This window comes from Antedon bifida, chromosome 6 (genome assembly GCF_963402885.1).
Source record: "Antedon bifida chromosome 6, ecAntBifi1.1, whole genome shotgun sequence".
NCBI classification, from domain to species: domain Eukaryota; kingdom Metazoa; phylum Echinodermata; class Crinoidea; order Comatulida; family Antedonidae; genus Antedon; species Antedon bifida.
In genome coordinates, this window is record NC_136231.1 from 26,626,665 (window position 1) to 26,654,604 (window position 27,940).

The following is a 27,940-nucleotide window of genomic DNA, read 5'->3' on the forward strand; positions in this document are numbered from 1 at the left end:
GATCACGGTAGTCAGCTGATTGTAACTTTGTTTTGTGTGTGTGAGTGTGTCACATGTTTTACACCCTGAACAAAAATTGCAATGGCGAATTGGTTTGTGAAGACGATTTACTCTGTAATTTTAGCAATAAATTCTATCTTATATCCCGCATCTGTGTTGTCAACGGATACAGAGTATGGTATTGGTATCGGTATCGCCGACATTACGGGCCCTGCGGCTGAAGTGAATATGGTATGTCGAATTTGTTTAGGTTAGGGCTAGGCCTAGGCCTAGGCCCTAGGCTAGTTTAGACTTTAAATAGGCTAGGCCTAGGGCCTAGGCCTAGTAGCTAGCTCATAATCATGCAATATCACTACACGGTTATCAGACGATCGTCAGAAAAATATGAAAATATGTATTACCGAATCAGGTTTCACGCATGTGCTAGGTCTATTAATTTTTTCACGAGAGAGAAGTCAAGTTATATCACACTTTATAATAGAGCAAAAATTTAATACGGGAATACATACATTACAACACAATAATAACAATCAAAATCAATCACATTTATTTTATAAATCGAGAGTATTTGGTAAGAAATTCTTAAAACCAGTAGTGTTAATTAGGGGAAAATTATGATAAAATCAGAAAAATCTAATTAACCTTTTTAATTAAAATCTTAATTTACGCAAGAAAAGCACGTTGACACTAACGATCGTCTGTTCCCCCACTACACTATCATATCATCAGAACATAGCCAGGACTAGAGACTACAGGGACAGTGGGCATATAGATGGTTAGTAGGCCTTCTTAGGTCTACTGTATGTCTTTAGCACAATCTGATTTGAATGACACTCAGCTGTTGGTTCAGTGGAATGTAGAAATACTATATAAGCCTATGCCTCAATTTTGTAATAAATATCTGGAACAACAACAAGAAAATAGGATTTACAAGAATCAAATACATTTACATTTATTTATTTACTTATAATTTGATTAATTTGTTTATAGATGGGTTATGCAATGCCTGCACAGAAGTCAAGTGGAATCCATCTGCGCCAGTTCAGCCGTGCTTTTATCATTGAAGATAAGAACAGTTCAAATCGAACCGTGTTTGTATCAATTGATGCATGCATGGGAGCTCAGAGTGTCACCTTAGAAGTGAGATCATTACCTTTAAAATACAATTTTGGTTCATACTTATTAATAGTTTTGATTACTTGACAAAAGCTTATTTGGCCGAAAAGTTTTATGGCCCTATGTCGCTCTCTGTAATTTGTTTTAAAATTCTAAATCTTATTTTTATTTTTTTTGTAGGTTGTAAAGAAGCTGAATGTTAAATTTGGCAACTTATACACAGAACAGAACGTGGTGATCAGTGGAATTCACACGCATTCTGCTCCCGCTGGATTCCTTCAGTTTGTTCTCTTTCAAGTTACTTCTCTTGGCTTTGTCAATCAAACTTACACTGCACTTGTGGATGGTATTGTGAAGGTGTGTGTTATCTTAAGCTCTGTCTACATTATTATCAAACTAGTTTGACAAAACAAAAAAAGTGTGATTTGCCCAAATATGGAGTGATATTCCCAAATATGGTAGTATTAATGACATCATAATGTCCATATAAGGATGGGCACATCACATTTTTTCGTCGCATAAAGTATGATAGTGTAAACCATATATACCAGTTTTCTACATTCACACTTACTCCGTTTCACGGTGCGGAGGATAGCGCTGTTTTGTTAAACAATGGGGAAATCATACACGGAATTGAACGCCACAGTATTCCATTCTGTGAAACGGAACAGATATGAATGTAGCTTTATTCAGACTCAGTTATTAATAAAATAATAGTTTGTTTTATTACTTGCAATATAGATTTTTGCCACAAGAATTTATTAATTTAAAATGACTAATTTATTATATTAACAAATATATTTACAAATGTTTTTGATGTTCAGAGTATAACAAGGGCCCATGAGAACATTGTTGACGGGAATATTTACATGAATTCTGGTGAATTGCTTGAGAGTAATATAAACAGAAGTCCAAGTGCTTACGAGAATAACCCAGCTAATGAACAAGCCAAGTAAGTTGTGCATTATTTTTGTACAATTCTAACGCTCGCCAATAACTATTTGTTTTAATTTTTATTTTAAATTTTAAGAGTTTTAACAGTATTTTACAGAGCCTATGGCGTTTCTGCAATCTGCATTTTTAATAGTTTTTTAACAGTATTTCAACATATCAATAGTATTTGCTTTTTTGCAATTTGATGTATTTTTTTGTTGTTTTATTGTCTTAATTATGCCAAGCAAAATGAATTTCCATTTTAAATTGGACGAATAAAATGTCTTGAATCATTCATTACTTTGTATTATATGCTATGTAAGTATTGCATGCAAGTGGCTTCATTCATTTATTCATTCAATGTTCTTTTCCTCTATAGGTATAAATACAATGTTGATAAAACTATGGTGGTCTTGAAACTTGTGGACGCTGACGGTACAGACATTGGAATGATAAAGTAAGTTTGGATACTAACCCTGAGTCAGCAGGGCCATAGCCAGCATGAGGGAGACAAGGCGCTCTTCTCGTTTGGAATTTTCAATTTTCACCACTCACTCCAATTCCCCTGCACAGCTCGTCATATTTTATATAAATAATTATATTTAAAGCATCTTTGCCTTGTCAGTTTTTAACTCTAGCTACACACACAACATTGGTCAGGCTTATAGTGCAATATGCAAAAAACCTCAATGCGCTTAACAATAAAATGGCAGAAAGAAAAGTATAAATTAAAAAAGTATGATCAATCAAATCAAAGCTTTTTCAAATCTTGGATGTAAGACTACACTCTTTTAAATTAAATTAATTTCATGTGGTATTTATTTAATTATTCATTCACATTATATTCATTCATTTAATTTATTCTTTATTTCGTAATCAAATGTACATATACAGCATTACAGATACAAAGCTCTTTAACTAATATACATAATTACATAATAAGACAATACAATAATAATGCAAAAGCCCATGGACCACAAACTGGTAATACGTGTACATTATATTGCTATTACATTTTTATTCTCTTATTAATAATATTTTACTAAATAAGTGATAAATGTGTCAATGTTTTAGTTGGTTTGCAGTTCACTGTACAAGCATGAACAACACCAATGGACTTATAAGTGGAGACAACAAGGGATATGCCTCATTTTTAGCTGAACAATATTTTAACAAAGGAGTCGCTCCAGGCAAGGTAAACATTTACAAACTCTAAAAATATTAATTACTGACCCTTTGAGTCTCAATAAATCGTGTATTAAGCTTTGTCTACACTATCAAACTTTATGTAACAAAAAAATGTATATAGACATGATGATGTCATATAACCACCATATTTGGACATATCACTACCATATTTGGGCACATCACACTTTTTTTGTCAAACTAGTTTGATAGTGTAGACAGAGATTGAAAAATCATTTTACTAATTTTTTATTTTGTTTTTTTCTTTAAATTTGAAAGGGAAAATTTGTTGCAGCGTTTGCTCAGAGTAACCTTGGCGACGTGTCTCCCAATACTGACGGTGCCAAGTGTATAGATACTGGCAAACCATGTGAACGTAACAGTAGCACCTGTGATGGAAAGGTAATTAGCATAAAATAACAGGTGTTTGATTTCAAATCACAAACAGAATTAATAACTTTGCAGTAAATATTTAAATTAATTTGTAAATAAATAGGAGGAAAGTTGAAAAAATGATTATTTATTTTATGTTTAATGATAATGAGTGGTTATAATGATATTAATTGTGTTTTTTACTTTTAAAAGGTGGAAAAGTGTATAGCAAGTGGGCCAGGTGTTGACATGTTTGATAGCACTAAAATTATAGGAACAAGTCAGTACAAAAAAGCAATGGTAAATCATTTAATTATCCTTTTTTTTTCAGTTTCATATTATCCGATTTTTATTTCCAAGACAATGTTTATCATGTGAAGCCTGTCCACCATTAAAAATAAAGCACTTTATTACTTGGGCCTGTTTACTGGGTCATGACCTGACCTGTATCACTTTGTTCCACTCAATTGATTGTTACCCTTAATTGTTTATATCCAGGAACATTGCAGTGACCTGTTAAGTGTAAATGGAGTTAAAGGGTTCCCAAAGTGAATTACAATGTAAATATATAAACAAAAGTAAAATGCTAATATTTTTATCATAACTCTATTGTTTTATTTATCATAACTCTATCACTTTATGTAATGTAATATTCATTTCATTTGCAGGAATTATACACAAGTGCAACCATTAAATTGTCTGGTCCTGTTCAATTCATTCATCAATTTGTAGATATGACAAATATGACAGTGAAATACAATGATACATACAAGGTAAGTATAACTCAAGTTATAGAATAAATAATAAAAAGAAGTCCTAAAATTCAATTCATTCTTTAATAATGTTAACAAATTGACATGCGATAAAGAATAGCCTCGTAAATTAACGAGTCATTAGAATTCTGTTTTAAATTCAACATTAAATATGTCATTCTGAATAAGTTATTTATTTTTATGGCAGTCCTATTATTATCATGTCATTATTGAATATGATTTGGCACTCTTGACTATTACAAATGTTGTTTTGTAATGATCTTAGGGTAAAACGTGCAAGCCAGCTATGGGCTTCAGCTTTGCCGCAGGTACAACTGATGGGCCTGGTGCATTTGATTTCACACAAGGTAAGAAAGTAAATATGATGTCTGTGATCTGTAGATGTGATCTTTTTTTATTCAGTACAGAGGTGCCTCACAAGGCCATTTGAGAAATATAATCTCTTATTTGCCAGTTACATTATTAATTTGTCAGTAAATTCATATTTTTTTCATTGTTATATTTTATTTCAATTTATTTATTTTTGTAAATTATCAGGTGACACAGAAGGCAATGCATTCTGGAATGCTATCCGAGATTTGATCAAGGAACCCTCAGATGAACTTGTGGAATGCCACAAACCAAAACCAATCCTACTACCAACTGGAGAGGTAAGTTGAATAAGAGGCAAAAGTTAGACTATTTTCCTCATAATAATTTGATAATAATTTCACATATTTTTATATTTTAAATAATAATATTCAAATCTAGATTGATTTTCCGTATGCCTGGCAACCGACCATCGTGGATACTCAGCTTACTCGTCTCGGACAATTGTTTATTATCGCGGTACCAGGAGAATTTACGTAAGTTTGGCAATTATATGATTTGAAAACGGAATTGTCCTTGTTACTGGACATACAATGCTATATGTGGAGAACAGAGAATGATGATAATGATAAATTGTTTCTTTTTTATTCAACATTACATATAGTATAGACCACCTTTTGTTATAACTTTACAAATGTTTCTATATATCCATTTGCAGAACAATGTGTGGACGAAGATTGCGAGACAATGTGCTTCAGGTTTGTACAATTTCGCACTATTTGGAAATGTATAATGCATTTTTCTTATGGTACTTACTAATTTCTTGTGATCATTGCAGGTTCTCGTAGCCAATGGACTAAAAGCGGATTCTACCAAGGTTCTCATTGCCGGACTTTCAAACACCTATAGTGATTATATAACCACTTTAGAAGAATACCAGGTGGGTACCTTATGTACATCTTATTTGCATAGTTGTACTGTCTTTAGTCAAATTTAAATAATGATAATAATTGTTTTTCTGTTTTTCAAAATGATTTTGGCTAATCATATTCTGTAGTACTGTATTTCATTCTGTTTTAAAATTAAAGTGTTATTGTTACAGGTACAACGTTATGAAGGGGCATCAACCATCTTTGGACCCCACACATGCCAGGCATATATTAATCAGTTTAAAGCATTAGCCGAGGCTATGGTTAAGGTACGTTTTTATAAGATACAATTTGCACCTTTTCATAATTTAATTAAGTCTATTTAAAATAGAAATCATGAATCACTCTATTTTCATAGTCTTCATTCTTCCTTATTTTTCTTAGAATATCAAATTGCCAGCAGGACCAAAGCCTAAACTGTTACTTGATGATCAATTATCGTTTGTAACTCCAGTCATTTATGATGGTAAGCCAATAGGCAAGGAGTTTGGAGATGTTTTAACAGATGTTATTGCTGATTACAAAAGGGTAAGATTTGTTAACTTCTCAATTATCTGTGTTGTATAACTAGAGAACATGGTTGTTTTTCAACCACCTACAACTGGCTTATTGTTCATATACCTATCAAAACCAAAAGATACAGTGATTAAATACAAAATAGAAAAGGAGTATTGTAAAAATTACAACCATGTTGGCCATAATTGATTCAACATTTCCTCTTTTATAAGAACATGAATAGTAAACCAATCCGTAAGCATGTTTGTTTTCTTATATCTTTTTGTATCATCATTAAGTTGTGATATTGTTTCTATAGAATACGACAGTCTCTGCTACCTTCCAAGCTGGTAATCCAAGAAATGATCTGAAAGTAAGTTTTTTTTAATAGTTTTGTTTTAGAAAATCTAGTATTAGTAGCTAGTCCTGCAGTACACATAAGATATAAGGAAACTTCATTATCTCCAACAATCTGAAGAAATTTCAAGCACTTGCAATCAAACTGTGTAGTTTTTTCATTCTCCTATATTGTTTATCTCTCTGCACCCACTCTTCTTGATAGCTATCGATGTACACTGAAAGTAATTTGATATACTGGAATTTTAATTGCTTCATATTGTACAAACTACCCTCTGACCAACAACACGACTTGGAAAAGGGTTTACAAATATTTAATTGACTTCTAAATAATGTCACAAAGTTAGGTGAAAATATTATTTATTAACAGAGATAACAACCGCCACTACTAAAATGTTGATAATACATTGTTTATGTTACAGACTGGGGCTACGTTCCTATCAGTTGATTATCAAGATGATAGTGAGAAATGGATTCCAAGATATACAGATGCTGATTGGTCTACCAAGTATGTATGCACGAATTGTTGTTATACATTATTTAAAATAATACAATTTGTAATTATCATTTAAAAAATTGTTTGGAATTCTAATTTCATCAAGATTACTACATTCTGATGATATAGTACTATTGTAGTGACAAAAAAAGGCCTAAATTTTCCTGTGCTCCTAAAAACACCTGTTTGTTTGCAAAATGTATTTCCTGTATGCACCTTATTTTGTTTATTAACAACAAAGAAATGAACAAATTGTTTCATTGAAAACCTCTCCATTTTTGTACTAATTTATAATTTGTTTAAATTTATTTTATTTATTAATTTGTGGAAATAAAATTCCAAGACAGAAATATTTAAAGATATTGGATGGTAATATTATAATAATAATAATCATATCAATTCGACAGGTTTATTTGGAAGCGCACGTCAACAATTCTTGGTCAGAGCGAGGTGACCATTGAATGGACCATTCCAAGTGATGCTCCAATCGGAACGTATCGTTTGAAATACTATGGCGACCACAAACAAGCTGTCACAGAAACAGTTCACTCATTTGAAGGCGTCTCCTCTTCCTTTAAAGTTCACTAAATAATTTCAATTTAGGGTAGTTTACTTGATTTATAAAATCAGTGACTTTTTGTTCCAATTAGCAAAGGAACCCACAAAATTGATATTTGATTTTAAGAATGAATTTAAGTATAGTAAAAAAAGTGTATACATTTTGTCAAAACTATAACCAAATATGAAACTTCAAGTTTATTGTGCATTAATAAATAGAAGTTAAAAGTTTAGTAGATAAATAAATAATAAAAATAAAAAAGAATTTAATAGAGATTATTTAATTCAGCTTTTTGTAGTAACAGTACTAATCTAGATTGCTTTGTCACCAGTTGAAAAATTGATATGATTGAGGTATTTTTTTTTGTCCAGAGTTTAATTAGATTGTAAGATAAAATATAGATAGTAAATATATCTAGTTACCAATATAATACAATTATTAAAAGGTGCTTAAAGAAATAATTATGTACCGTTATGATTTTATTTGTGCTTTTATTTATTTCGCTCTAAATAGTCACAAGAGACAAATAGTTATTACAAAACCGACACAAATCATTATTGACTAGGGCATGTTTAGAAATATAAATGAAAGCATTATGATAATGATAAGAATAACGATATCGTTGATCGTTAACGGCAACTAAAACAATAATAAATTATGTAATTTTTTTTTTAAATTTCAGATTTCATGAATTTCGAATTTTAAGACAATTTATGCCATGAAACTTGTCCATTTATTACTTGTGCCTGTTTACTGTGTCATGGGCTGACCTGACCTTTGTGTGGCTCAATTGATGGTTGTCCATTGTATATTCAATAATATATATTATGTAAGTTATTCTGATCCAAAAATATTGCTTAAAACAGTTCAGCTGTAACTTGTTCAGTAGATGCACGTATATATGTAGTTGTACACCTGACTTTGGTTTATATTTATGGTAGCGTAACTACGCGCGATTTCCTGAAATTCTTAAACCAACAGCCTTTTTCCGCAGCCATAACAAAAGTATCGGTTAATTTATAACTATCTACGTAGCTTAGAAAGACCGTTTTTGCACTTTGATTTTTGTGAAAGTGTTTGTAAAAACTCAAAAAAGTAAAAGATTTTAGTTTAATTTACTTAAATGTAACACCATTATTCATCCAACAGTTAAAAAATATAGAGTTGGCGGACAAACATGACTGATACTCTACTCCTAGATTTCTGAGTTTCAAAACAAACAATATGACAAACAATTTCCAAGTCCAAGATTTCTTAACTTTTTCTACTGTTGTTACGTTAGTGGTTAAATTTTGTTACATTAGTGGTTAATAAAGTTTGTTACGTTAGTGGGTGATACAAGCAAGACCTGCTTAACACCTGCGGGCAACCTGTTTTTCTCTCTCCTCGAATTGTTTTCACAGAACGCGCGAAGTACTTTACTTAGACGGGCATTGTTGAAAATAAGGGGGAGAAGAGATAATAAGATTAATGGACGGAACAATTTGATCAGGAACTGTGTCTATGATTCCATTGTTTTAAAACTTTCCGTTGAAAACGTTAGAAGTAAAAAGCAAATGATGAAAATTGGGTGCATTACATATATTTCATAAACAATAAAAAAGACTATAATCTTGAACTATAATTTATGCATTCTCACAAACAACCAAAAGTTAATTGGAAAGCTACTAAACTGATTGCTACTGTTCCTTCTTGCCATTCCATTAATTCTAATCTACACTAACTTGTACCCTAACATTTCAATTTGTCTTCATTAAAAAAAAGTAGAACCACAATGCAGTGTGCAAAATTGAATGAACAAGAATTTCACAAAGATACACAGACTAACCGACTAGTCGACGAGGTCTTTAGACATATAGACTTAACAATGATAAGTTTCTTTCTCTCGTTGGAACTGTAGTGACTTATCCGAGACAACACATTCTTACTACTATTAAGAAATAAACTACGGCATTTAGAATAAGAAAATCAAAACAGTGTTTTAAAAATTAGCTGACATGAAAGATGCATTGTCCCCGTGAAAATTGAATATGCCATTTTAATGTCATAGTCATAGTTATCTACTTTGACCAAAAATTGAAGCGAAAAAATATGTATTTACCTGAAAAACTGTAATTTAAAGCAAAAGATAGTCCAATTGGCTGCCAGCCAATGGGTTTTGGCTGAATTTAACCATTTATTTTGTCATTGTGTAAGTAAGTTTTTTTATTTTTTTTTATGGAAGTGATTAATTAAAGTGATTATTAAAACTAAAAATAACCTATTTAAAGTCTGATTTAGTTTTCATGTTTTAACACTATTTACGTCTTACTGAGACATTGGTTACATTGAATGAATATTGCAACAACTATTGATAGCTAATCGGTCTTTTTGATTATATTTTTAAGAGACTGTACACCGACGACGATCAGGCACAGGAGGTGTTTTCTTTTCATGTATGTTGAATTCACCCTTTGAGTCAACAAAACCTATAACTTTATCTGGGTTATCTTTTTTTCCAGCTAAAATATGAAATGACGATTCCTTCTGGCCATAAAGAGAAAGTTTGACGTCAGTGAAACTTGTTACTTTATCAGCTTCTAACTTGGTCATGAATGCCTGTAGTAGTCTTCGAAGTCCAGCCTGTTCCGTTGTTTGTTCAGCGCCTTCATTTCCACAGAGTTTGAGTATGATATTTGCCAGTGTACGTTTGTTTATCTCATCAACCCGAAACTGATAATAAATAATTATGAATTATGTAAATTGATTTTTGATAAGGGGTCTACTTTTGATATTAGTGCTGCCATTATTCAAAAGTCTCCTATTATGGGTAGAGTATTCGTAGAAGGTAAACAACAGTACTTTCAGTAGAAGGCCGATTTCAATAAAAACAGTAGCAAATCTCTTATACTAAAATCATACTGAGACAATAACCAACAACATTTATACACAAATAATAATATAAAGACCTACCATGACTATTTTGTTTTCTTTTTCATTCAGGTGAACCATTATAGTAGACTTGACACGATTGCTTTTGAATGTGACTTGTTGTTCATTTAAGTCACGAAATATTAGTTTTAAGTTAGAAAAACCCCTTTCTCGAAACGAACGTGTGAACTCTTTCCAGTATGATAGAAGGTTGATCAAATCTTCAGAATGACTCTCACATGAGTCGTCAACGAAGTCATCAAACACATGAGACATATATTTGTGACTTTCTTCGTCGGCAAGACACGAACAATTATGAAGGTCTACCACCAACTACAGAACATAATTATGTAATTCAGTAACACATTTACCAATGCAATATTTTATAATGAATTACATTACGTAAGTGTTTATAATATATATAAATATATACGGTAATTCATATTTGTTAAAATATGTCACATTCTAAAATTAAAGAATTTGTTTCACATCCGTAAATCTATTATGCAATATTCTGAAGACAGACTTAAACAGTTACCATAGCAGTTAGGGCCTAAAAGAAAATATGAAAATGATAATGATTTGCATACAAATTATCATTAACAAAAAACATTTTACCTTAACATTTACTATTCCTTTGCTTGGTACCTTCACCTTCAGTGTATACTCCGCAACATTCGCTTTACAAAAGTTGGTATTCCATTGAATCGTACCAACGCACTTCTCTCCAGTTTTTGCTTGAAGAAAATAAGCGCACTTGTTTGCAAATTTACGTTTTGCTTGAATCATGTCGTTGTTCGCTTGGTCTTTAAATAGATCATCTACAACGTCTTTCAGTCGTGTGATGTTGAATTCAATTTCTTTGTGTTTCTATGAAAAATAAATTTATTTTTCGTTAACAAGCAAAACATTTTATATTAGTATATAATAAGACTGAAATAAAATTGTAGGCCTTTAAACAAATTTTAGCTATTTAATAAATAATTGATTCCCTGCCCAAGATCAGTCATCTAGCCTAATTAGTTCTGCTTTTATGCACCTTTAAAAAAAAAAAATACAGAGCCCATTTGAAAATTAGCAGTCAAACAGGGTAGCTGACTCTTTGAGGGCTCATAACTGAATATTTGAGTTACAGCCATGTATTTTGCTTAAGTTGCCCCTGCCCAGCATTTTTTGATCTCTTTTAAATATTGTATTGATTTTATGCTGGTCAAATAAATAAACGAAACGAAAGCATAGAATTATAATGTTTAAAAGGCACCACAACGTACCTTCAAATGATTATCAGACTTGCTTCCAAATGAGCTGTCTTCATCGGCAACGGTCATGGGGTCATAAAGCAGTTCCATAATCTACCTTAAGACCAGTTGATTTCTAAATAAAAACATCCATGCCCGACAAATTATTTATAATATAGAACATTGTCATTAACAGACACTAAAAAATGATATCAAAATTGTTATTATTTAAACTAATTTTTATTTACAAGTTATTGGGCGCTAAAAAAAGTAATGTAGTTCATCCGATTTTATAGTAATTTTTACCTGATTTTATAATAAGATACTCCGATTTATGAATACATTTTATGTGATCGTTGTTTGCAATGCATTCATTTTGCTAACTTACTGTGCGGCAAAAATAATAACATAAAAAAAGTCAATCAAATATTCTTCCTGAAAGTAATCTAAAATACTGTAGGCCTAAATCACTAATAAAATCTTGTAATAATTTTATTTTTAATCCAAATAATGAATGTTTCTTGTATGAGTAAATTTCTACAGTACTCTTAAATTGATACCACAAAATGATTAACAACAAATAGTATACAGACATTGAAAGCAGCAATATAAACAACAAGAATTTTAAATATGTATCAAATATGTGTTCATTCCAGTGCCCTATTTATCTATGCATTTACAATACTTTAAATAATAATATATTTGTCAAGGCAACGTTGTCAGTGGGTTTGGTGTGTTGTGGGTTTGGTGTGTTGTGGGTGGACTCAAAGTATATACAATAATATACTCTCGAGCGGCACTACAACACAGACAAATATACAATAATATACAATTCATTTACGGCACCCCATAACATATTAAACTAACGATACCTTTTTCCCCTTTTTTTATTCATTTCAAAAAATACAACCATAACACAAAATCACTTAAATATAAAGTAATAGGTATCAAAGTAATATGAACTTTTAAATAAAGTAACTTACAGTGATCAAACAATATTAAAAAGTAAATAATAATTAATTATGAATTAATTTGGTAAATGCTGTATTTTTTCACAATTAGGTAACTAATCTAACTGAATATAATTGTGTTAATTAATTAACCAGATATATACATTTGATAACATAATAATTTTTTTTCTCTTAACGATACTTGAAAATTAGTTTATAAATATAATTATCCTACTTACAATAATGCAGTATCATATTGACTAGTACACGGATCTTAATTTACAGTAATTATTTTACGGTGAGGTGAACTAGACGCTCCTCACTCTCTGCCCGTTGTATACAAAAGAATGTCTGCGCTACTCTGCAGTCTACACGAAACTTCTTATTCAAAGCATTTGCTCATTAAGACATTACCATAATTATAGTTATCACTACTCCATTACTCTGTAACAATACTATCTAATGATATATAGAAACGCCCCTTTCGTCGTGGGTTGATTCTTTCGGTGGCCCGATGGTAATAACATATTCATATATTAATTGAACACGAAAGCATTGGGAGCTCTCGCGCTGTGAATGGTCACCAAGCATTCCGGGAAGTTGATTGAACAGATCCATATACTGTACTTTGGGCGTGGCTTCAACTACTGGTTATTTTATTAACCAGATACAGCCATAAATGTTGACACACCCTTTAAACATGTTTATTTTCAACTGTTTTTATTGGAGAACATTCTCAGGCATTATTAATAGCCTAGTAAATAAAAATATTCCTAATAGGACTATAAATTACCAATTTAAACAACCTTGACGCCCAAAAGCCTATGCATATATATTATTATGCCTATTGTTGAAACTGAAAATATATTAATTGTTTACCGTATTTTTAGCAATTGATTTGGTCTTGTGACCACCCTGCCTCAAAGGTGTTGCCGTCGTTAAAGAGTATAGCTTACCTTGAGAAGAAAATCTTAAGTGAAGCCTCCGTTGTAGACCCTACCAATTACAATACTGATTCGTGTTATGCGGCTCACAAAATCTATAATAAAGAATAAAATATATGCCACGACGTCACTCTATAGTTGTTTTTGCATGCGCAGTAACATTTATTATTGTTTTGCTCCTGTGTTTTACGTAAAACAACCCCTCCAAATGATCATTTGCGTTGTTGAAAAAAACTGTTTCTAAGCTACAAGTGCGCATTTCTATATTCTATAATATGTGTTATGCGGTTCCAAAAAGTCCATAAAATCTATTTATAACCACCATCACTCTTGATATTTTGCTCAAGCTTAGACGCGTCGTACTTGTCAAAACCCCACTCGAACTGACGGCACTATATCCGCGTTAGGAAAAAACTGCGCATTTCTAATTTCAAGGTAAGTGATTTGTATGTTTTGGGTAATTTTTTGTTTACTGTACAACCTTTCTCAATAATTAATTATTTTGTGTTGTACGGTCCCAAAAATTACACATAGAGTATTTATTATCTATAACGACTTTTCTCGCTATGGGTGTGTCCAATAATCCTTTCTTCATTCATAATAATTCTCTGAAATACGAGCTGAAATTGGAAAGTTTAAAACTCTTAAAATAAAAACATACTTCCAGGATACTGCCAGGGGTGGCGCCAGGATCTTCCCGACGCGGGGGCTACATTCCCCGACGAGGGGGCTATGCGAGCGAAGCGAGCATCACTAGGCTGGGGGCCAGGGGGCCGCCAAGGGCCCCCGGTGGGGGTCCAGGGGCGAAGCCCCCGGAAGCAACGCGTTCTAGCGTCATTTGAGGTCTTTTTAATCAGATTTAGGGTAGCCATTTTTTATAATGCATAAATAAAATACTGCATGCAAAAAAACGATGCGCGATGACTGTTTCAATCCATATTTTTCAATTTAAAAAATAAAAGTTCAAAGAAAATTTAGAAAAATAGAGTTGGAGGTCCCGGAAATTGGACTTATTATACTTCAAAACATGAAACAAAATATATAAGTCCCTATCATGGTTGTGACTGAGCTAAGAAATGTTTGAAAAATAGAGATGTTAGGTCCCGGAAAATGTACTTCTTGTTCTTTGAAATATGACCAGCTTTATTGTTGGGGCTGAGCTAAGAAAATGTTTAAAACTAGAGCTGCAGGTCTTCAAAAAAATTGCATTTTATACTTTGGAAACATCAGGCCTAGAGGCTTAAAAAACGCAAGCGTAGACCTTTTTCAGTCGGGGAAATAAGTTTATTCCTCCCAGGTGTATGCGTGCGTACCATCTAGACTTCCGAGTGGTGAGAAATTCATGACATACAGGATATTGAAAAGGGCATGTTTTTTTGTTTAGTAATGGATGAAAAATTTATTTTAGGTGCCCCACGGTACAGAAGGTTACTTGTAAATTAAAAAATTGGTGAACATACGAACAATTAACATAATTCGTTTTTGCTGTAGTGTAGCGTACGTCGACGCAGTACACGACGTAACCGTCGGTAAACTTCGCCTGGAAAATAACTACAGTACACATTTTGGTCCCTGGATGGAACATGATATCACGCGTCTCGACCCAACGTTAACGATTCGTACAAAGGGATACCGCCAGACAAGTGCGTACCTAGCTATTGTTTAGTAGTAAGTTAGATCGCTGGCAATAATGAATGCATATAACAGGCCCGTAGTCAGAGGGGGTTTTTATGGTTCGGGCGAACCCCCCCCCCTTTACAGCGAACCCCCCTTAACCGACTGCGAACCCCCATCCCCGACATCCCCAATACCTCACCACCCTCATCTCTGAAAATCCTCCAAATACGTGCCCCACAATACAAAAGGTTATTTGTAAATTGAAAAATTCGTTAACTCGTTCGTGAATAACTCATACCTTATTGTTAAACAAATGAATTGGTTGCCGAAAAATAATACGAATTTTTGGTCCCAGGATGTAACATGATATTGACGTGAGCTTGGGCACGAACGAATCGTACAAAGGACACCGCTAGACAACCGCGTACCTATTGTTTCGATCACTGGCAGTCAGCATGCATATATAGCCTTCCGACGTACATCAAAAAATGGAACGCTGCGGTTAACTACAATATGTATGTGTGGCTATGAAGTATAGTGGATTATAGTAAATTTAATATATTACACTATAATATCTATGGTATCATGTACTGTAGTTTACACCTATAGCATTCGATTATTTTTTTCTAGACCACCAGCCGATACGTAGGCCTACTCAACTGTATCAATACCACCTATTTACATTGATATATTTAGTTTCCTCAACAAATTGCTGTAAATAAATATAGATAGAGCTATCAGGGGCGGTCGCAGGACTATTTTAAGAGGGTTGCCCAAAGACTCCAGGGCTGTAGACACTGAGTATTTGAGCAAGAAAATTGTTAAATGACACCCCTAGATGGCCGCAAATGGTACTCTCGCACGTAAAATTCATGATATTTTTTTTTTCGTTCAATGCGAACGTCACGGGGAGGTCCCCGATGAAGGTACTTTTGGTACGGTAATACATTCTAATAACTGTACTCAATTAATGTAAATTAATTATCAATTAATAATTTTAAAAAGTTATACAAAAAATATGAAGCTGTTGCTATAAATATATTGAGCAAAAGGTTAAATTGTATAATTTGGAATTTTAATTCATTTAAAAATGCTAAATAAAGTCAGATGTTAAAACCACCATTTCCAAAAATTCATTTTTATTTATCCACTATAAACTTTACAAAAGTGTTGTTTTAAACCACACTCCAAATAAAACATAGAAAAGAATGATAGGACATTTGCAGAAAGAAGCAAACTTTGCTCTGCTACCGGTATAACACGGTTCAAATTTCGGAACGTCTATAAATTACTACGGAAATTCGGCCTAATATTTACGAACGTACGGAAATGAAGATAAATATGGTACTACACGCATCGGAAATACAGAATACGCACAATTATGATTTGGCCTAAAAATTGGCCTTAGATTATGGAAAACCCCCGCAAAACGCAATAATTATGGACAAATCGATTATTAGCCTTGGCAATATGCCTAATATTTAAAAGGAATGAATATAGGCTATATTTCGTTTGTCGATGAATTTTTGAATTCATGTATGAATGATTGATCCATTAGAGGTAATCTGTGATGGCTCTAGTAACACTGCTATGCGTGGGTAATTTGTGAATAACGTAGTATGCTACATACACGAGCCTAGATAGGGAAGATCTGTACTGTCGTTCATTGCGAGAGGAGGGGGAAGTCCGGTAATGTGTCATGAAAAATGTAACAAGCCAGAGATGAAATAAAATCACTAAAATTTAGCTGATTGTCGTTGTTTTAGTCGTCGTCAGAAGTTTATCGACCGACATCTATTTCTCATGTGTTGAGCGTTTCTTTAATTGAATAATTTTGGATTTTCAGTAAATTGCCAATGGTTTATTCAAAGTCAAACTGTAACTAATCCCTCACTATTCAATCAAAATGTTATTGTTATACTACTATATTGTTGAAAAATGGATTGCGTGACATAAAATGGATTGATAGTAAAACGTAACAAAGATACGTTCTTGTCTGGTTATTAGGTATTCATGCTCCGATGAAGCAGAGGATTATTTTTGTAGCGTTCCATTTAAAATGAAAAGAATTATTTTGGTTGTGAAGGTCGTTTTAACAATAAAAATATCAAAACATTCAACAATAATAAAATGCCCTGCAACTCTGTAACTACTTTATGACTAAGCCTATCAAGTTCCGGCTCCGGATGGATATTGTATACGATGAAATGGAACTCAATTTTAATTTAGTGGCAGAAACAACATTTAGTATGAAATTAAGGCTGTTGCCCGGGCCACAAGGGAAACACCCCTGGGTCCGCCTCTGGCTATAATAAGCATTGAATTTGCCTTCTCACCCAAATTGTGCTTTTTTGGGGGGGCTTGTAACTTGAACGCAAAACAAAATACCGAGTGAATGATCAAACAATCGGCGGTGGTTCCGCACACAGAGCACGCGCATCTAACATACGGCGGCAACAAATGTTATCGTGAGGAGGAGGAAAAAAGTACGATCGTTTTGTTCAATCGTAGCATGCTGCATGAGAGTGTTTTTCCGGCCAATTAGAGGTGCCATTTATCATGAATGTTATGTACGAGAGTACCATTTCCGGCCATCAAGGGATGTCACTAAATTCGCCTCAGACCCCACCCGCGGCGCAGTGACCCAAATACTTATTGTCCGAACCCCCCTTGACAGATCCTGGCTACGGCCCTGTATAAAGTGCATAATATCACTCTGACGTACTCTCACGGTCAATGAAACGTTGCGGTTTTCTAGGCGCTGAAGCTAGCTACGAAGTGAACGCGAACGCTTTTTACTGTATATTATATTCCCCGACAAAAAGTACCCGTGTTCCCTTCGGTAACCGTCGGTAAACTTCGCCTGGAAAATAACTACAGTACACATTTTGGTCCCTGGATGAAACATGATATCACGCGTCTCGACCCAACGTTGAACGATTCGTACAAAGGGATACCGCCAGACAAGTGCGTACCTAGCTAATGTTTAGTAGTAAGTTAGATCGCTGGCAATAATGAATGCATAAAAGTCCATATTAGCCCTCTGACGTACTCTCACGGTCAATGGAACGTCGTGGTTTTCTAGGCGCTGAAGCTATATGAAGTGAACGCGAACGTTTTTTACTGTATATTATATTCCCCGACAAAAAGTACCCGTGTTCCCCGACGGGGGGGCTAGGCTCCCCGACGAGGGGGCTAGAGCCCAGCCCCCGTAGCCCCCCCCCCCCCCCCCCGCTGGCGCCACCACTGGATACTGCCGATTTTACATTTTTCAACTGAGATGAATCTCATTAATAGTTAGGCCTACCTTGCATTTCACAATACTAAACTGATTCTACTTTTCCAAAACTCAAATTTGTCATATTTAAACCATTTTTTGTCATCATTTATTATACCATAGTTATGGAATCAGTTGGAAATATCTAAAAATGTTCCAATCATTTTTTTAGCGATTCGATTTATTCATCACCCTGACAATCCGTTTTACATACTTCCGATAACTATATTTTCAATAAATATAAATGTAACATTTATTTCGATCTAGGTGATATTATCTTGACAATTAGATAGAGACCTTACTTTACACAGTCCAATAAATTTACTTTAATTTTTATTATTTTTTATTCGCATTCTACAGCAGTGACTTTAGATTTTTCAAAATAGTCTACAATATTAATTGATTGTTCCTGTTCCATTTTTTCCTGTTTGTTTCTAATTAATTTCATTAGAAGATTAAAAATATGTTCATTTAAAATTTTACAAGATCATTATCAAAATAATTTAAATAGGTAAATGCTATTTAAAATGTGTGAAAAGTGAGAGATAATCTAGTATAATGTTAGTGAAAGTTATTACACGCTAAAGCCTGTATTCCAGTCGACGCTATTGTCGTTAAAAATAATCGGTGATCCTCTACGTTAAAATTGAAATTTTAACAATTTACAAGAAAATGTACTTTTTAAACTAAAGACGATGTAGTAAACCAAAACTTCAAGCTACATGGTCTGTAGCTAAACGCGGTATGCGCCCATTAAAAAAAATATATATAATTTGAAACTATAAATTACTTCATCCTATTCCCCACTCATTATTTATTACCCCGGTTGATCTATCAGAGATCTTTACTATTATCAACTCTTTTAAGAACAACAACGCTATAGATGACTTTAACAAAGCTTAACAACTGACAACTTTAGAAATTCGAATTAGGTCCTCCTTTACAGACCCACGGCAGCAAGCAGTGCAGAGCCTACCCAGAATACCACTCTTAGCCCACACTGACCATTTATTTTCGTCCCTCAATACACTTAACCTTAAACACATACAAAGCAATTTCTTTATTCTTAAACCATGGACCTATAAATCTAAGACCATGCTTCAACCACGACCGGCACATTCCTTCCCAATTCTGTAATTCCATTCAAATATCACTCTTAACCTACTAAAACCGCGTTTAGCACATCAGATTTTAGTGGTCTCAAACTGTGGAATAACTTACCTGTTAACACAAAGAATTGAATATCGAAGAACACCTTTATCATAACCTCATATAATCTCTAATACCTAGCCATATATAAAAAAATATTATTGTAATCCTTATCTGAGAAGACTTGTTCTACCATCAGAGCCATCGAGCGAGTGAGCCTCGAACTCTTGCCGATGCTATGGTTAAGTAATTACGGTTCCACTAAATAACTATACGAAAATCATAGTTAGTCTGCAAAGACCAAAATGTTGCAATAAACAGATTGTTTATTTAAATGTCAGAATTTAATTTTAGTCGCTACTTCAGAGCTGGTGTATCACATTCAAACCTTTCCAATTTCCTGTAACCACGAAGAAATAAGGTGTTACTAATGCTACGGAAAGAAAGGGCTTAATGTGTTATGCATCATGTATTTAACATAATAAGAAATAATAACAATAGGCATATTGATGTACACAATAGTTATATCAAAGAAAAAAAAATGTTTTCATAATCGATAGTAATAATGTATGCTTCTCTGAATAAATTAATGATACACTCGATGAAAACATGTAATCAATATGGCCGGAATTTGTACTGGGGAGGTTTTACACTACTACTGTAGAGTGGAAGGTATACCCGCTCTGAGGCGGGTATTTATTCTGGTATAATTATGTTCAAATTAAGCACCGTTCTTGACTAAATTCTGTGTTGTATTGTAGAATGGATTCATTCCTACCATATATGCGAAGTGAGGGAGTTAATCAAGATACTATAGATATTCTAATGGAGCAAGAGGTTAGTGAAATAATACTAATGAATGACAAAAATCCTGCAATCATGTAGAACTAGGATGTACTTACTACTACTACTTATAATAACATTCATTATGTTACATTTAACGGCGTGATGTTTGCACATTAATTGTTTAAATATTTGCACATTTGAGGGTGCCATGTTTGTACAAATGTGGTTGTTTGCACATTTCACGGTTCAAATGTTCAACGATAACTCTATAAAATTTTTGTTTTGAATTTCAATCATTTGTAATCGTTTTTTTATGTTAATATTGGCAAATAGCGTCTGTGCAATTTAATGTATTTTTCTTGTAGTTTTATTGTCTTTTATTGTCTTTATGTCAAGCAAAATGAATTTGCATTTTAAGTGGACCAATAACATTTCTTGAATCGGCCTAATTAGTTTTGTTTTCATGTTCAAAAATTATTTTGTTCAGTGCTGGCTTTTAGATTTGTGTGGGATTTAGGCCTACTGAATAACAATAAAGTATAACAATAGTTTTGGTTCAAAATCTTATACACATCCATTAAAAATAAATCATGTTGATTATTCATATTTCAGCTGAATAATGTTGTTATGATCGAAAAGGCATTAGAAAATATTTCTGTACTGGTGGATAGTCTTAAATTAAAAGTTGGCCAAGTGATGAGGATACGACTTGCAGTTGATAACTGGAACAAGGATAAAAGAAATGATCTGGTAAAAGTGTTTCTGCTTTCGGCATTTTAATTATTGTGTATTTTTTGTTTGTTTAACATGAACATGACGACCGGAAAATCAAAACCAAGTCGTTGCACACATGCCGATCCATATACACATTACAGTTACTGAACATGCGGCCGCTTTGCTTTGCGACGGTAATTCGTTCACCTGTAATTTCCCGTTTCTTTAATGTTTTTGTCATGAAAGACACTTAGATTATTTCACTATAGGAAATCGTCACATCTCTCCACAGGGGAGCAAGACAAAGCAGGAAGATGCGAGACGCGAGACTACCTCCACTAGAAAAAAAGAAAAGAAAAAAGAAGTAAGTAGTTTTGTAATGCACGTGCTGTATTTTCGTGGTGATTGTTATAGTCCAGATCCCTATGTATTTTCATGTGCAAATCATGGGGAAAATGTAAACACTGTGTTTTATGAATATTTGAAGCATGCTGGTTATAAAAACCCATGTTGTAAAATTTCTAAAATTCATCTTTGACATCTGACCTCAATTTGAATATTTTGACCCATTGAAAACAAAATCAACGCTTAGATTAAATAAAATAATTTTAGTGTCAAAGTATTTGGGAGATGCATATTAATATTCGTTCTAATTTTGTTTGCATTATTGACCTTGACCTGTACTGGTATTACACATTTCTATATCTCAAAAACAATTGGCCGTAAAAGGTTTTTTTAATGTGAAATTGTTCGAAAAATGTATGTATGTTTATATGTTTTATAATAACACAATTTTATAAAAATGTAAAGGAATTCTATTTATGATCACTCACACATGTAATGTGTTAACATCTTCTATAGACGCGATGAAAGACGGTTTGTGATTGGTCAATACTCACGGTAGTAACCTGGTGATTCGAGGATTACCTCAGTCTAAGCATGCAATATTTGTATATTATCAAGGAGGACAACCTCCAGTTATAATAATAGTTTATTTATAGAACTATGTTGCAATGTTCAACAACTATTAACAGCAAAGAAATTATAGAAAGAAAGATATATATATATATCTTTCTTTCTATAAGCTACCTTCTTTGTTTTCTACTCTTATTCAGACTCCACCCTGTCTCCTTTTGTTGTATTTCTTTTATTCCTGTTCACTCAGGCAGCACTTGCCAGCTCTTATACTATGACGTTATCCAAATTCCTTCACTTGCACTGATGCAGGGCTTGTTGCCCGAAAGCTCTGCTAACTTTTCTGGCTGTTTTACTTTATCGTTTTGATTTAGCTTTTCGCTTTTTTTTGTATCTCCATTGAGATCCAGTCACTGATACCCACAGCATTGTCATTTTTTCAGTTATTTGCCTTTGGATTTATATATATATATATAAATTATATTACGGCGATTTCAATATTCACTTCGATAATGTTGATGCATAAAAGGAAACTCGTTCGTTTGTGTGTATCATAACTTTGAAATACGTACAAAAATACCAATGTATTTATTGTTAATTGCAATTTCACCGTTTGGTGAGGCCCATGTGTGGGGAATGATCAGGTTGACTTGAGGCGCTAAGCAAGGGAAGGGGTGTCAATTCTGTACGCAGGAAACGCAATGTTTGTTTCAGCCATAGCTTCACAGGTGAATAAAATAAACTGTGATCTCATTGTTAGGTATAATAATACCAAAAGTATATTTGAACAAGTGAGAACGACACTCAAATTGCATTAGGTTCCGTGGTACCGCTGAGCCCTGCCCCTTACTATTTAAGTAGCGTGCTCTCAGAAAAAAATGAACTTTCAAAAAGTAATGTACTTTAAAACTTTTCTGTACATCAAAACAGTTCAAAAAGTACAGAAAAGCGATAAAACGCATAGTGATACCGGACCGACAGACCGACCGACATAGTGAACTATTGAGTCGCGTCCACGCGACCAAAAACCATGAATCCGGCACTGTTTTAACATGTAAATTGGGTAGGCAAACGTAGAAAAAACGTATTTAGTAACCTACCTAGACCTTGTAGTGATGTTGTGATCGAGAAGGCATTAGAGATGGGTCTACTGGTCGGTAAAATAAAAGCTGGCCATGTGGCGAGGATACGAATTGCAGTTGATAACTAGAACTAAGGATCCAAAAAATGATCTGGTAAAGTGTTAAAATACACATAGGTGGTTTCTGCTTGCCATTTTAATTATTGTGTAGCAATAACACGAACATGACGATCGGAAAATCAAAACCAACACATGCCGATCCATATACACATTACCGTTACTGAACATGCGGCCGCTTTGCTTTGCGACGGTAATTCGTTCACCTGTAATTTCCCGTTTCTTTAATGTTTTTGTCATGAAAGACACTTAGATTATTTCACTATAGGAAATTGTTACATCTCTCCACAGGGGAACAAGACAAAGCAGGAAGATGCGAGATGCGAGACTACCTCCACTAGAAAAAAAGAAAAGAAAAAAGAAGTAAGTAGTTTTGTAATGCACGTACTGTATTTTCGTGGTGATTGTTATAGTATTTATTAGTATTAGTATGTATTTTCGTGTGCAAATCATGGGGAAAGTGTAAAAATTGTGTTTTATGAATATTTGAAGCATGCTGGTTATAAAAACCCATGTTGTCAAATTTCTAAAATTGTATTTAATATAAAATTTAATTTTTTTAATATAAAGAACATTTAATTATCTATCAAATAAGACTATTTTCAAATTATTCTGGTGAACACTTAACACTTATTTTTACTTGTTTGAACAACGCCCTCAAGCTTCAATTTTTCTCTCAAAGTACCACATTATTATGTGGTTTCATAACCTGAGCTGTTGTTTTTTCACCTGAAATAAATCAACTAAACCATGGGAGTATATTTTATACCTCCATGACTAAACTATTTAAACTATGCATACATAGCGCCCTCATTTGTTATTTGCCCTCTATAGACGCGACGAAAGACTGTTTGTGATTGGTCAATACTCACGGTAGTAACCTGATACGCGCGGAGCGCTGAACATCCGGTCATTCGAGGATTACCTCTAAGCAGGCAATATTGAGGAAAATAAGGCCACTGAAATACTCGAAGCTGATTGGCTGTGCCCACCAGACAGCCTCCTACCTCAATTCGTTATTTTGTTACTGATTAATACATGCATTTATTTAATTATCAGTATTATTTGTTTTATGCCTATATTATATGTATTTTTCGATAATAAAGTAATACTTCGTATTGTAATTGGTTATTAATTACCTCACAAAATATTTTATCTGCCGTGCCACAGGAGGAATTCTATTCTATATTCTACTATGATAATCACGGTACTAGAACATTTGCCGAATGCCATTTCGTCGACAGACATTTTGCCGACCGTACAATTCGCCGACAGTACATTTCACCGACAGAACAACAATTGGCCGACAAGACATTTAGCCTATAGGACATTTAGCCGACAGGTCATTTCGCCTGCAGGACATTTCGCCGACAGACAATTGGCCGACAGACAATTAGCCAACATGGCAATTAATTTGTCGACAAGAAATTTCGCCGAAACCTGACCTACACGGTTCAATTCATAATTAAATAAATCCCCCCTAGATATGAAAAAATACAACACAAGAGTAATTAAAAGTTGAGAAAATATGTGTAGTGTTTATTCAAAGCAGACTGTTTATTCGGATAAAAACGATAATATAAATCTAATTTTAGTTGTGGAATAATTAGCCCGCTACCAACTTTAACCCATACTTTAAACATCCGAACATATTATTATAGGCGTACGTAATTTTTAAAGACCAGAAATATTTTTATATATTTATTCCTGTATTCACTTTTTTATATTGACAGTAATAACACATAGCACATGTAGTTTCTCATGTTTTATTATAAGAAAAATAAAATTTAAATTGGAACAAAACAAACTATGGTTCCTTTTACTGTCGTAACATGTAGTGTGTGGTCCACTATCATCTTCAAGAAGATCGGACATTCATCATAAGTAGACTATAAGATATACATTTTATTTTATTATTCTATTCAAGGATAAGTCATAATGTTTTTCTTAGAATTGGCAGTTTCAAATGGACGGTTTCAATGTATCAATACGAAAATCTATAAAAAAAAATATAGTCCTAGTAAAGTTTACACCATTTATAACGTATATATTGTCTGTTCGTAAACATGTAAAACGTTTTTAATTCAGTTCAAAACTCATATTTATAATTAGTGTATTGATTGGCCATGACTATTGTCGGAAAAGTATCCTGTCGGCAAAATGTAACCTGTGAACCTATTGTCTGCCGATCAATGTATGTCGGCCAACTGTATAAATGGCAGAAAAGTGCCTTGTCGGTCAATTGTCTGTCGACGAAATGTCCTGTCGGCAAAATGTCCGGTCGGTGAATAGGTTGTCGGCCAGTAGTCTGTAGGCGAAGTGGCGTTCGACAAAACGTCCCGTCACCCTTAATATGGTAACTTACATGTTATGTTGACTGCGTACTTACGTTGTTTTAACATAGGTCATTTCCGTTGATTGCGGTAAAGTTATTGGAATGGATGAAGTTCATGGTTTGAAAGGTAAAATTGAAGACAGCTATATTGATGCTGTTATGAATTTAGTTGCCAAAACAGAAGATAGGATTCTTCAAGATGCGATAATTAAGATATCATCAAATCCTCCATGTTCATTGTATGCAGGGAACAAGACTAATGTATTTGTAATTTATAAAACTAGCGACAAAAACGTAGCGTGTGTATTAAAGGATCAGGCTAATGTCCTTCCTGATTATAAGACCGACATGAAGTCGACAACAAACAACGAGAAAGGTTTTTGGGCTAAACTGGGTGACGCATTCTGTGTCTTAATTGAAAAGACCCCACAGATTGTTGAAGCTATCGCGGGTGTTGCGGTTAGTTATCTTAGTGGACGAGATCAATTACCTGCTTTAGGTTTTAAATGAATTGGAGATGGAACTATTCTTATACTGTACATAGTGAGAAACATTTTCACGCTGCTGCTTTAGCCCGCTACGTCCCAAGAGAATGACTCATTTAGAAGCTGAAAGCAAGTAGCAGTTATAGTACTAGAGGCTGACGTGTTTGCGAATTTGTAAACTAGGACAGGTCATGCTAAAATTACAAACCCCAAAGCACATTTGGAAGTAGAGAGTCTATGAACAATTTTGCTGATAACACAGTATTATATAGATGCATGTAGACAGTAATCTGTAAAATCTTGTTTAATAAATAATGAATTTGTTCTTGCTGTTAACCTAGGCCAGTATCTATATATAAATTTACGTAAGGGCAAAATTCGGTAAATCGCGCGTTAATTCTAGAATGTTTACTCGATGGTATGTAAAGTTGGTTCGTACTTTCGGTACTGATTTTAACCACCTAATGTAACCCTGTTTACTAATTAAATTGAGTTAGATAATTAGTTATTGACAATTAAAACGAATTTAGGTTCAACTATTAGCCCCAAATAGGGGTGTTTTCCGATCGTGGTATACACTGTCTAATGGATATTTATCTTGAAAAATACCCGCTCACAATAATACGAGGATGCTTCGCATTTTCCTATCTCCTCCTACGATAATTGTTGTTAATGGCTGAAAACCGGTTGAACAGCTCGAGTACAGCATCATAATGTTGAAGACAGGCCGATTTTCTTTAAAAATTACTATTTTGATAGATTTAATATACGTTTATACAAATGTATTGATTTGTGATGAATGGAACATTCCAAATTATTTGGTTTACCCATTGAGGTATAGGCTTACCTCCATGGTTTAACACGATTAGGTAAATTTATGAGCCCTTGGAGAATAAACATAAAATAGTATTGCAATGCTGTACAATACTGTAAATAGGTATTAACCACTTTTGATCGCCATTTGAATCGCAAATTTCTTACTGTGAGTTTTGGTAGGCCTACTGTTAGATTATAAACAAATAATATACAAATAAATAAACTTTATTACTGACAGTTGCTTCTCAACGTTTGTATTAATTAATAATTAAAAAATATATAAACGTCGTAGTGGTGTATCGTTACATGTGCTTTACTATTTCAATCGACTATGACAGTGAGAGTTTTAACAAAGTATTACATCGCAAATGTTTTACTGTTAGTGGTATATTATTAATATAGGCCTATAAAACATAAAAACACTACAAAAAATATTTCGTTACTGAGTGTTTTTCCTCTTCCCCATCCCTCAACCCTAATGTTACATACAAAACTCAAATTGGGTTTGTTTAAATGAGTTCAAATAAAAAAATTTGACTCATTTTGTGACAAGTTTCTCTCTCTCGGAAGTAATTCCCAGGGTGCTAATTTTGGTTTACTACATAAATCATTGTGTCTATTTCTTCGTTTCTTTCTTGCTGGAATTACTGTTCGAGAACCATCTGTGGGCACGACGATCTAGTTATAATAATTCACTGTCAAATAATCAAAACATTTTATCTGGTATTTGATTCCCATTTGACTGAATACTGAAATTCGCTGTCAGATAATCATTGAATTATTATCAAAACAGTTTTTGTTTGTAATAGGATACTTCACACTTGAAGTATCTGGGCGTGATGAAGTGACCCCCAGACTTGACCTTAGCAATATAATAAACTAAAGTGACAGAAATTGAGTCTCTTTCATATCAAAGTATGAATTCTTGTATTTACTTCAAATACGAAAGTTATTTACTTCTGTAACAAATAAATAATATTTATTCATGTATAAAAAGAGAAAAGAAACGTTTAATTATAACTAAAAAAACATTGTCTGACAGACAATTTAAGTATTTTTTTGCTTTAAATTACATTTTTTCA

General features: G+C 33.4%; 3 protein-coding genes across 3 annotated transcripts; 2 read left to right on the top strand and 1 right to left on the bottom strand.

Annotated features, from left to right (window-relative positions):
• The first annotated feature begins 50 nt into the window (after positions 1 to 50).
• LOC144845975 (uncharacterized) lies at positions 51 to 7,973 on the top strand. Its single transcript, XM_078703509.1, has 19 exons — positions 51 to 231; positions 991 to 1,140; positions 1,297 to 1,473; positions 1,941 to 2,068; positions 2,429 to 2,506; positions 3,124 to 3,244; positions 3,514 to 3,636; positions 3,820 to 3,906; positions 4,275 to 4,379; positions 4,645 to 4,726; positions 4,917 to 5,029; positions 5,130 to 5,224; positions 5,407 to 5,446; positions 5,527 to 5,628; positions 5,791 to 5,886; positions 6,002 to 6,145; positions 6,432 to 6,485; positions 6,892 to 6,977; positions 7,373 to 7,973. The coding sequence occupies exons 1-19, from the start codon at positions 82 to 84 to the stop codon at positions 7,551 to 7,553; spliced, it is 2,112 nt and encodes a 703-aa protein (XP_078559635.1). The 5' UTR covers positions 51 to 81; the 3' UTR covers positions 7,554 to 7,973.
• On the bottom strand, positions 7,849 to 20,000 carry LOC144845976 (uncharacterized). Its single transcript, XM_078703510.1, has 6 exons — positions 19,682 to 20,000; positions 13,579 to 13,661; positions 11,706 to 11,808; positions 11,053 to 11,304; positions 10,477 to 10,767; positions 7,849 to 10,236 (listed from the first exon to the last, which is right to left on the bottom strand). The coding sequence occupies exons 3-6, from the start codon at positions 11,781 to 11,783 to the stop codon at positions 9,907 to 9,909; spliced, it is 951 nt and encodes a 316-aa protein (XP_078559636.1). The 5' UTR covers positions 11,784 to 11,808; positions 13,579 to 13,661; positions 19,682 to 20,000; the 3' UTR covers positions 7,849 to 9,906.
• Positions 13,938 to 27,224, top strand: LOC144845978 (uncharacterized). Its single transcript, XM_078703511.1, has 6 exons — positions 13,938 to 14,001; positions 20,371 to 20,446; positions 21,008 to 21,145; positions 21,402 to 21,473; positions 23,514 to 23,585; positions 25,627 to 27,224. The coding sequence occupies exons 2-6, from the start codon at positions 20,372 to 20,374 to the stop codon at positions 26,065 to 26,067; spliced, it is 798 nt and encodes a 265-aa protein (XP_078559637.1). The 5' UTR covers positions 13,938 to 14,001; position 20,371; the 3' UTR covers positions 26,068 to 27,224.
• Positions 27,225 to 27,940: the final 716 nt, after the last annotated feature.

What these genes read in the sequence shown, in the direction of transcription:
- LOC144845975 (XM_078703509.1), top strand. Translation starts at nt 82, where the DNA reads ATGGCGAATTGGTTTGTGAAGACGATTTACTCTGTAATTTTAGCAATA. An exon ending in CTGCGGCTGAAGTGAATATG is followed by an intron (nt 232 to 990) that starts GTATGTCGAATT and finishes ATTTGTTTATAG; the next exon opens with ATGGGTTATGCAATGCCTGC. An exon ending in TTATTGCTGATTACAAAAGG is followed by an intron (nt 6,146 to 6,431) that starts GTAAGATTTGTT and finishes TTGTTTCTATAG; the next exon opens with AATACGACAGTCTCTGCTAC.
- LOC144845976 (XM_078703510.1), bottom strand. Translation starts at nt 11,783, where the DNA reads ATGGAACTGCTTTATGACCCCATGACCGTTGCCGATGAAGACAGCTCA. An exon ending in AGTCTGATAATCATTTGAAG is followed by an intron (nt 11,305 to 11,705) that starts GTACGTTGTGGT and finishes TATTTTTCATAG; the next exon opens with AAACACAAAGAAATTGAATT. An exon ending in AAGGAATAGTAAATGTTAAG is followed by an intron (nt 10,768 to 11,052) that starts GTAAAATGTTTT and finishes TATGTTCTGTAG; the next exon opens with TTGGTGGTAGACCTTCATAA.
- LOC144845978 (XM_078703511.1), top strand. Translation starts at nt 20,372, where the DNA reads ATGGATTCATTCCTACCATATATGCGAAGTGAGGGAGTTAATCAAGAT. An exon ending in ATATTCTAATGGAGCAAGAG is followed by an intron (nt 20,447 to 21,007) that starts GTTAGTGAAATA and finishes TTCATATTTCAG; the next exon opens with CTGAATAATGTTGTTATGAT. An exon ending in AAAAAGAAAAGAAAAAAGAA is followed by an intron (nt 21,474 to 23,513) that starts GTAAGTAGTTTT and finishes ATCTCTCCACAG; the next exon opens with GGGAACAAGACAAAGCAGGA.